Source organism: Crassostrea angulata, chromosome 3, assembly GCF_025612915.1.
Source record: "Crassostrea angulata isolate pt1a10 chromosome 3, ASM2561291v2, whole genome shotgun sequence".
Taxonomy (NCBI): domain Eukaryota; kingdom Metazoa; phylum Mollusca; class Bivalvia; order Ostreida; family Ostreidae; genus Magallana; species Magallana angulata.
This window is the reverse complement of record NC_069113.1, coordinates 17,455,171-17,466,401: the sequence shown is the minus strand read 5'-3', so window position 1 is coordinate 17,466,401 and position 11,231 is coordinate 17,455,171. Positions and strand designations below refer to the sequence as shown.

The 11,231-nt window shown below is 29.7% G+C and overlaps 1 protein-coding gene across 1 annotated transcript; it reads left to right on the top strand.

Annotated features, from left to right (window-relative positions):
* Positions 1-3,689: 3,689 nt before the first annotated feature.
* On the top strand, positions 3,690-7,079 carry LOC128179086 (uncharacterized). Its single transcript, XM_052846580.1, has 4 exons — positions 3,690-3,832; positions 4,058-4,138; positions 4,548-4,633; positions 6,955-7,079. Exons 1-4 carry the CDS (start codon positions 3,690-3,692, stop codon positions 6,984-6,986), a joined length of 342 nt encoding a protein of 113 aa, XP_052702540.1. The 3' UTR covers positions 6,987-7,079.
* Positions 7,080-11,231: the final 4,152 nt, after the last annotated feature.

The following is an 11,231-nucleotide window of genomic DNA, read 5'->3' as shown; positions in this document are numbered from 1 at the left end:
TTTTTCTTATTTTAATGTTTACACTGCTATAGGAATGCATATCAAATGCTCAAATGAAATTTGAGAGTCGGACGTAAAGTTATTAGAAAGATGCAGGGCTCACAATTCTGTCATGTAAACAAGGCTCGTGTTCTGTTTTTGTTTACATATGTTCAAAATACCAGTAAAAGTCTTTATCAAGGTGAATTGTCTATCTAATTATTTTCAAGCATAAATTGAAAATTCCCAACGTCAAAGACATTCATTTTAGGTCTTAAACTGGAGTGTTCTCTTCAACATGAAAAGCTTTGTTTACATAGCAAAGAATTGTAAGTTCTGTAACTCGTTTATAACTCGACGAATGACACTCAAGTTTTGGTTGTCTACTAAAAATGTCCTATTACAACATTATAAACATTAACATCGGAAAAATAATTTTTGACGAAAAACTTGACCATGTCCCTTTAAACTTGCTACATATTTCGCTTTTTACTAGAATATGAACTATTTGATTCTTGAGTAGATAAATTATTATTTAACATTTTTGCAAAGGATTTGTTTAAATGTACTAAAATGTGAACAATCATTTGTTATGCTATAAATAAAAAATGACATATATGAGGTCGATTGTCTTTTTTTGTGAGTAATATAGAATAAATTATCTACAAAAATCGTGTTGCATTGCAGCCTCCGATTCATTTACATACAGTTTAATGCCCTTCGATAAATAAAAAATAATATCAAGACTAAACATAACGCATATGAAGCCACCGTCATCATATTAAGAATTGCTAGCCTTGACCCGTGCGTGCACGGGTTGACATTGCATATCGGAATTTACGAAATACATGTATAGATACATCGATACACCGTATCCAGACCAAATGTGATATTGTGAAAACATAAACTCAAGAGCCTCCCCTGATTCCGCGTGAATGTAATGCACATGTGCAAGATTATAAAATCCCCAAAATCCAGATAGTTTCTGAAATTTTTGGATGAATTTTCATTGATTATCAATCAGCGAAGCTTATCGAGAGAAAAAACAAATTAATAATCTTTGAGTACCAATGATGTTTAAAATATATAAAACAAAAGACAGTACCTTTAAGCTTCCGATTTATCGATACTAAAGGCAAAAAATTCGAATCTATTATTTGAACATAATGGTAAAGATAAGTTGAATTTTGTTATATAATATGATGTTATCATATATTATCAAATCATATTTTTGTTTTTTATATCTTATAACACATGAAAAATGTAATACATTTAACTGTAATAAATATCAAACAGGACATTTATATTATATATCATACAAATGTTATACTATATAATAATATTCATACAGTAATGACTATTTGTACAATAATGACTATTTTGCTGATACATGCAACAACAATAACTGATTAACTTAAAAATCGTGGCTCAAGACGACGGCCCATACTCCTCGCGATTATTTATGATATGATTGATCATGTTTAAACCTACATTTTAAATTCAAAAATGCATTGAAAATATTGCTTAAAAGTATTTTTCTTCTGCTACTCGCCGTTGTTCTGCATGAGCTTTGGAACTTTGACGGAAATTGAATGTTGTCTGCCTCTACTAATACGACGTCATCAGGTAAACTTAACGGGCTACCTTTAGCGTAAAGAACGAAGATATTGGCGAATCAAACTTTGCGCGTTTAAAATAAATTGTGTTTTTGGTTTCCCCCTCCTTAAACATATTATGACATAATTTAGAAAAAAAACCCAGACGAACACATGACCATCTGAAAGATTACTTTTTTTAAAGGTAATTTAATATGCATACTTCTTGAATGAATCCACAGAGAGTCAGAAGTTACAGCAAAAGTTCAATACAAAAAGATATATGTTGTTTGAAATATACACAAGACATTAGGATAGGTTATTTGAATGAAAGATATTTGTAATAAGGCGTAATGAACTCGATTTTCAAAGTATTTGGAAGTAATTTGAAATAAAGTATGCTTTTGATTGCGAGTATTGAATGTACTTTAAAAAATATCATCTATTTCACTACTTTAAAAATACATTTCTATTCCTTTTCTTCTCAGTTGAAACTTTGAAAAGGCGTCTAATTATAATGTACTTTTTATATTGATGATTAAACGAAAGGCAAAACTGTAAATAAAACATAATTCCTTGTTTACTTCCATGCTGTTTGTAAATCTATTTGTTCTAAAATGAAATATTAAACTAAAGTGTTTGGATTGTATCTAATTACATTTTTCAAAGTAATAAGTAACTAATCAACTTTGAAAAAACTTTAATGTAATTGGAATTGCAAGTAATTAAAAAGATAATCGATGCATTTGATAATATTAAACTACATTTCAAAGTAATTGACCATAACACCGTGCTTGACGTCTGCATTGACAGAAATCTCGTGGTTTTAATTTCTCGCTATTATTCATCAAAATTCTTAACTGGTCATGACTGACGCTGTGTCATCACAGAACCAATATTTTCCGAATATATTTTTTTCTTTTTAGCCACGTCCATGTATTGAAAGCTTTGGAGATTTTTTGCGATTGTGTTTGTGACGTTCATTTGCATAGAACAGTGCAAAACAAGACACAAAAACCAAAAGACATAAATACATATCTCTATCTCCAATGACAAATTAAAAGCTCTGTGTTCTCAGCTTTACTATCAAGCGACACATTTTCAGACAGAGATTAAACCTCACACCTAAAAATATGACTATATTACAATACACTAGCGTACTAGGTTTTTTATTGAAATATAAAAAGAAATAGTTTGTTACCAAAAACCATGTTCTTCTTAAGAATCGAAACTTAAAGATTTGAATTTCATAAATTGGTTTCTGGGTTTTCAGTTTTGAGAACAGACGAGAGTTTCCCCCTACGTTGCTTAACTCATAATACACACTTTAATTGTTTTCTTTGTGCTTTATGCACAAATTATCAAATATTACACATAAAAGAGTGCACGATTTATTTTCAAACAGCATTCAGATATGTTCGTATCCCGGCAAATTATAATGTTTCTTAAATGAAAAGCTTCAAATTTTACATTTCTTCTTATGTAAAGTCGAGTATCCTACTTCACACCTACATGTATGATTGCTTAAGAAGGCTTAGGAACAACAACTGACGACCAAATGTAAAATTCTGATCCTTGTCACGTCGCCATGTAGAAAAGATTATTTATTGCAACCCACAGCGACATATTAAAAAAATACATTCTAACATGATAGTAAAGAGTATGCTGAATAAGCAGTTGGACGATGAACAATTTTTAGGAGTTGGTGTTTTGCATCCCCATATTTTCCCATAAACAGCAAGTTTCCAAAATTGCTTGAAAAGTTTTAAAATATAAAAATGTTCAATCTGATTTTGTTATTTAAAGGTAAATATCTCACTTTTAACGTTAGACACACGAACAATAAAGGTATTGATATTTTTTAGGTGATAGTCAATTATTTGTGTATAATTATGTTTTTGATAGAAATTATTGCCTTACGTAGGTGCAGAAGTGCTAATGCCACATTGACACTTGCGTAACCATCAGGCACAGTGTTAAAAATTGTGAATCAAAAACAGGACACGTTGTATTATAATCATATGAAAATAAATGAAAAGAGATACGATTTATTGATTCCAATGAAAGTAGAAGTGTTTGGATCACGGGGAAAATATATCCACACCTACTCCTTATATGATTTTTAAACAAACGATACAATCGCCGGCTAAAGAGAGAAACGCCTGCTGTGTCTTGAATTTCTCTCCGACAATGGGCTTAGTTCATTTCTTTCTGCTTTTCAACCTAGGTATTGTGTTGTGTTACACTAGATTAGACAGGTACGTGTTTCATTTGTTTAAAGAACAAATTCTTTAATCAAATTTACAGCATTAGTTTTTTTTCTTATTTTTGGCGTAGTGCATGTAAAATCTAAGGAGATCTTTTTGTTAAGTTCCAGATAATATGTTCATTTTGATGGGAAAAAACGCAATAAATACTGGTGAGAAATATCAGTCTATGCAAAATCTATACGAAAGATTATTTAAAACCACTTATTTTTTTAGACGACCTCAATGCTATAATACCCTACCTAAACTGGTGTACAAGAATGGCCATTTATGTATCAGAAGGTTCTTTGGTGTCTGGTACGTTACAAATTAGATGAACAATGCTCAAAATAATCTATAATTAAGGAATCTTAATACTTACTCAAAATAATCTATAATTAAGGAATCTTAAAACTTATGAAAAACTTATTTTCTTTCTTAATCTACATCCATGTATATGTATTATATTTACATTTAAAAAAAACCACTCATTTGTTTCTTAAATTTAAATTCACGCGGTTTTTTTAACGAATCTATGCTAAAAATATAGATTTACGTGTATAATTGATGACTGCATTTTCTTTTTATGCTTCTGTTTTCTACTAGAAATTTGAATAAAAAATGTTACAAGATGATATATATGGTCACAAATGGAAAGGAATCGATTAGTCTTTAAAGATGGATGATGTGTTAACATATTTCATTTTTTATTTAAATTTCTTTTCAGCACCCGTAAACTGTCTGTCGTTGTAAGGGCCTATAGGAATGTTAGAAAATGCTGCCCGGGTTATCACGGTCCAATATGTGAACTTGGTAGGTACATTTTTATAATGGCGAAATTAACACCAAATTGAGAAAGACACCCTGGCAATTCCTAGTAACTGTTATGGGGTATTAATAATTAGATGTTTGAAATAATGTAAAGTTTAATTTTATTCTGTACGACACAACCATCACGACACGTTTGTCATTTAATCATGATCATACTGGAAAAAAAAACAAGTCACCTGAATTTAAATAGAATTAGAATAAAATAAGCAATGAAAAAGTTAAACTGATATGAGTACCTATTAAATCAGACAGAAATAAGAATATATAAAACGGCTCAAAACTTAAATACAGTCGTATCTTGAATGAACTAATACACTATCAACCCCGTTTTAGAACGTTATCGTCTTATGAAAACAAAAATGATAAAAACATTTTATGTCTGTCGTTCTTGCTGTAAATACCAAACATTATTGTCTCTGAAACTTTTTGAAAGGCAACATTTCCTAATAACTGTTTTTAATTGAAAACATCTGATTCATATATAATATATCCATGTATTCTAGACGAGAAATAAAATATTATAAAAAGATTTACATAATACCAAATGATTTATACATACATGTACTACATTTATATAATAGCAGAGTATATTTGATACCTTTCAAATTTTAAACAATATTCAAAATTCAAGAAAAAAATATTAAAATGGAACATGGCTTTGTAACTGAGTGTGTATAAAAATTTTAAGGTAACACAAATAATATATCATTTTAATATCTGAACGATTTCATTTACATTCCTTCGATTATTGGAATTTTGAAATTGGTCAAAAACAGCACAATTTCTTAAAGTTTCTAATTCATATGTATAGCCAACCTTAATTGCATTAATAAGGATAATGCAGGTCATGTATATGATAAGATACAACGAAGGCGTTCTACGATGCACGTATACTATGTTCAGTATTTTTTTCTGACGATGATATTCCTTTTTATTCCTTGGTAAAAAAATGTGTTTCGAATGTTGATCAAGCCTAATGTCACGAAATGAATTGCACTTACAAATAAGAGGGGGCTATGAACAGGAATAGTTGGGGTAGATGGGGGGGGGAGGGGTAATATACATATATACAAAAATAAAATTTTAAGAATTTAGATTTGAACTCAATAAGCGACAGCGCAACATAATATGTTGATTACTTTAAGTGGTTTGTTATGATTTAATTTCAAATGCGCACAATATTCACAGTTTGGCATTAAAATCACTCTTCTACTGAAGCTGTGGTGGTTTATTAGATTTGCCTGTCCTTCTGAATCAATATGGTATAAGTATATATTGCTGTGATTTCGCACCGAACGTTCTCATATGACAAATAGTGAGATAAACAATATATCTGTTGATGTACTGCAACAAGATTATAAAATGCAAAACCCTAGTTCGCTTCAATTTAGATTTGATTGATAAGAAATGCCTGAAATCAAATATATTTCCTAATTACATGTACCTAACATTTTTTGTACGCCCTATTATGAATTAAAATAACATGTCAATATTTATGTTTCTTTCGTCTTTAAAACAGTAAAATTCATGTTCAAAAAAGCTTGGTTAAATTCATATCTTATTTATTAAAAAGTGTTCGAGTTCCTTTTTCTAATCCAATACGTTTATATTCTAAATCAATTGGCTGCATAAATTTAATGGTATTTGAAAGACATATTAATTCGTTTAAACTGGCAGTCTTTCAACATAAATACACTTGAATATGGCAGTATAAATATATAATATATGTTTACATTCACTGAGTGTTTTCACTTTAATTTTTTAAGCGAACCTATTGTATTTTCCATCGATATATATATATATATATATATATATATATATATATATATATATATATATATATATATATATATATATATATATATATATATATATATACTGACAGGGCTAAAATTGATACGGTCCAGTATATCGATCAAGCAACCTAAAAACACACGGATGCACGAAACGAAACATTCATGATGTATCAGTTTTAAATTCCCATATTATATAGACTTGGCTATTTTATTTTATCTTACGCACTTGTTTACATTAACAATAATTTAGTTACTTTAACCTAGTCTTTAATATTAACTCAAGGATTTATCAGAAGAAAGATGTAGATAACAAAATGCTATCTTTGATGACTCATGCGGGCTATGAAGGTAGGATCATTGCAAAAAAATAAATAATAATATAACCCCCTTAAGCTGGGAATGTATTTTTTCTGCAATTTCCATCTTGCATGAATCACCAGAGAAATCATTTTATTGTATAAATGATATACACCATATTCAAATCAATTTGTTTACCATATTTTTCAGAATTCCGTGCCAATAAGTTTTCGGTATATTAAAACATCGTTTTACCACAGAGAGGAAAACTCAATACAGACCAGTGAGATGAGCTTTGTAAAATTTCATATATCACAGAAAATGGTCAAGACAGCTAGAGTGTATTCCTTTGCTTTGTTTTCAGTAGTAAGCTTGGGAAAAAATAACATTGCGTTCTATAATATTAAAGTTTATAATTTTATTATATGCCTTGTTATTTCAAAGCTCAAATCAGTTACATAGTAAAATAAGCAAATGTGTGCCTATTACATTGAAAGAATAGTATTCGTTGATATATATAACTGTTTTTTTCCTGGCTTAATCGAGAGACAGTGAACTGAATTCGGAGAAGCACGATTTTTAATGAAAGGAGGAATGTATCATTATTTCATATAGATGATTAAGCTTAATTATACAAAAAAAAAATACTAAAAAAAAAGTTAGTTGCGAACCGAGATATCTGTACCCATCTTATATTTCATAAATCACGACAAGAAAGTCGTGGCAGTGGGGCCGATCAAAAAGAAGATTCAAAATGGCGACCGTAACAAACCTTGTTATTCTTTTGGTACAAGGAATATAATTCGATTACAATGAAAAAAAAATTAACGTCAAGCGTCTGTGACGATGCACAGGTTTCAATGGTTTTTAAGATCTCATGTTTCACAATTACGTCAATTAAGTTAAGGTTTCATTAATTACGTTTTAAAAGTTTGCGTATCAACATTGCTCAAATAATAATTAACATGCAAAAGCTAAGTTATCTGAAATGGCTACTTACATTTTAGGAAATGTCCATCCTAAACAGAAAGCGACAGAAGATCTTAATACGTTCATTTAACGTTCATTTTAAAAAAGATTATTTATTTAATACAGAAATTTCGATAAAAAAAATTAAGATACTTTATACACATGTTTCATCTGTCTGCATTAAACAATGGGTCAAGATGAACTCTGGGTTGGCCTCAGTGTCTACACTGGAAATGATTGAACAGAAATCTAATTTTCAATGCATAACATCCAATGTTTTATTGTACGGTGATTCTTATTGTTTTAATTTTTGTTAAACATGATTGCAAATATGTTCTATATGTATACGTTACATAATTAATTTTTGAGGTAATATATGAAGTCCTTAACTGTTATCAGCCTTCTGATATTTTAATATAAAAGAAATGAAACATCATAATTCTACTACACAGAAATTCACAGATAGTTTTACAAGAAGCCATCTATTAAAGGTACATGTATCTAATACTGAAGTGTACACCAAGTGAACCTTTGTGAAAAAAAAATTTCCACGTTTAAAGTGAACGTATCAAAGGCTTTTTTACAAAATTTCCGTACGAAGGAAATATATCCGAGTTAGCATTGTTTTCACTGGTTATTGACATACGATGGTTTGCAGTTTCCTCATATCAGAGACAAAAGATAATAACTGCGAATATTATTACATTTTTATTTGATTGTTTAGTGCTGCTAAAATTATCAATATTTCTCTTATAAATGCAAAGTTAACAGGATGAATATTTTACGCAGAAATCCTTGACTTTTTGGGGTTTTCCAGTTATGTAATTTCAAAGAAAAACCTTCTTTTATTGTAAGTCAAGTTTTAAAAAATCTTTGTCATAAGAATATGCCTGTTATCACCTAACAAAAACAGAGTTAACTTGATATGAGAGAATTGAGAAACAGTACACAAGGTGTTTGAAACTGGTTAAAAATACAAAGTAATACACGTACAGTATGTATATCTTAAGGTACTGTCATTATATATGAAAACAACGGAGCGGTTAAACGTAAGACATACTGTATCTTTTTAGTTTTTATTATAAGGCACTTTGTGTTTTTTAAGGTGGCTCTAAACACCCACAGTTTATTCCAATGTTCAATAGAAGACCACAAAACATATACTTATCAAATATTAAAATGATGATATGGATACTATAGGTATTTTAAAAGAATTTTTAAATGTTTTTTCATGTTTTTAGTAAAGTAATTTTTAAAAAGTTAACTATTAACAAATTGAGAGAAATTTTTTTGTTATATGATGGATATTTTCTTCGGACACCTAAAAATGAATATAATACTTCTTAACATTCAAAAATGTTATTTTTGCAATTTATTTAGTATTTGCCCAAAACATAATTATGCATATTTTCTTACTCTGTTGACAAATCATCTGAAAAAGCTGCTTGATGTTATAAGAAAATGTATTTTAATAACTGTGACATAAAAAATTTGAATGAAAATCATTGCAAATAAACACAAAAAATATTTTAAATTTTATTTGGTATGAAAGTTCCTCAGGTAAAAGTTATCGTTCCTAAGTCCCAAGGCCCAAACATCTTGGGGACTTTTCATTTCTGAGTTGAAGAAAATTTCCTAAATATCATGATGGAATGATAAATACATACATATTTCATTATAGGCCTACATGTATATAAGTGAATTTATTCGCTTTTATGCAAAACTAATTCACATAAATAAAGGGGAACATTAACTAATAGGATTTATATATTCCAACCTGAGAAAAATTCAAAGCCACCCTCCCATCCCCTTATGGTGGTAAGGAACATCTGTCAATATTAATGTGGATTAAAGTATATTATAATTGAAATACTTTCACCGGTTTAGAATTTTCTTTCACAGTATTCGACCAAAAAATACGTTTTAGAAAATTTTGGAAAGTTAACAATTTTATTGTTCGCAACGGGAATCGAACCCATGACCTACAGGTTTCTAACGATCCCACTAACCCACTGCGCTACGCTGTAAGATGTAGGAAATTGGAAAGAAACTATTTTAAAAATTATACTTGATTTTATTGTTTATTTCGATAAATAATACGACACAACGTGAAGGTGTCACATTACTTGTGACAATCAACAAATTAAATCTAAGACAATTCATTTAACAAATTTTTTAAAAGAGTGGTCCCCATACAATTCGCCTCAGTTTAAATCAGCCAGTACTTGAATTGCATGCTTCCAGATTTACTTTTTTGCACACTGCGTCATCAAAAAGTGGTGTATAGAGCCACCTTAAGTTTAATCTGTTCGATAATGAAATATTTCATAACCATTTGGCGATAAATGCGGAAGTATTTTGCAAATTGATATTGTTTAGCACACTTTCAGTTAAGGTTGGAAGATAATTAAATGACGTTAGCTTACCGTTGCTGTTACATAATATTTCACCTAACGATGGCAATCTGCTCTGCAAAATAGCAATGCCGAAGTTGCTTTAAAGGAGTTGCTTGTGTACTTTCTCATTATTTTTTAACATGAATAATCCACTCATTTGAACAAAGGTGTACGTGTACATCAGCCTATTGTTTTTGAAAATAATTTTTGCAAAGAAACACATTAACGTTTATTTCATTATTACATTTTACCTTAATAATAACATTATTTTCACGTAAAAGATTTTTGTACAAGTAATATGTCAATCACAAGCTATTCCTATCTCTGTCTGAGCAAAGCTGCGAAGCGTAGTCAAATTCTTTTGTATGCTTTGCGATGGTAAACTATCCTGACCTAATGCAAATGAGAATCAAATGATGTGCTATTGTGTTGTTATGCAACACAATAAGACCCCAATGATATTATTAAATATTTTATGAGATTTAAATGGTATGATATGGTGTAGGCTATAAAAGAAATGCTTGAATAGAAACTATCAAAAAAAACGTTAAAGAGTATCGCTTCATAGTTTTACTGAAGTAAAATACAGTGTCATTCTCCTGTCTGTCCTTCTTTTATTTCTGTCCAACAGAATTAAATAATGATTAAAAATTTCTTATATAACACATTTGTTTCCATGTGCATGTTTGTAGGGCGTCTCTCTGACGCTAAGAAATATTATATAAAAAATGCATTTTTTAATACTGGCCGTTCATCAATATACCAAAACCTAGCAGTTAACCTGAAAAAGTCTTGACAACAACGATAGCTATAGAATAGTTTCTACGCAAACATAAAATAGGCGTTGCAAACATAGTAGGATATAAATTTATATTTTACTGTCTTGTTTAGGAGCTTTATGACGGTGGTAAATCGATTAAAATATGTGAGGAGTTTTGCAAAAAAGCAGTAACAAATAAACTTCATTCAATGACAGAAAGAATTGACTGAGACCCACAAGGTGAAAAAATATGAACAAACGAAATTATACCTCTACTGATTTTCAAGCGTTACATTACCAGGTTTTATAGCAACCCCCGTCAACCAAATCTACAAGCTGCAGCCACATCTACTGCAGATTAA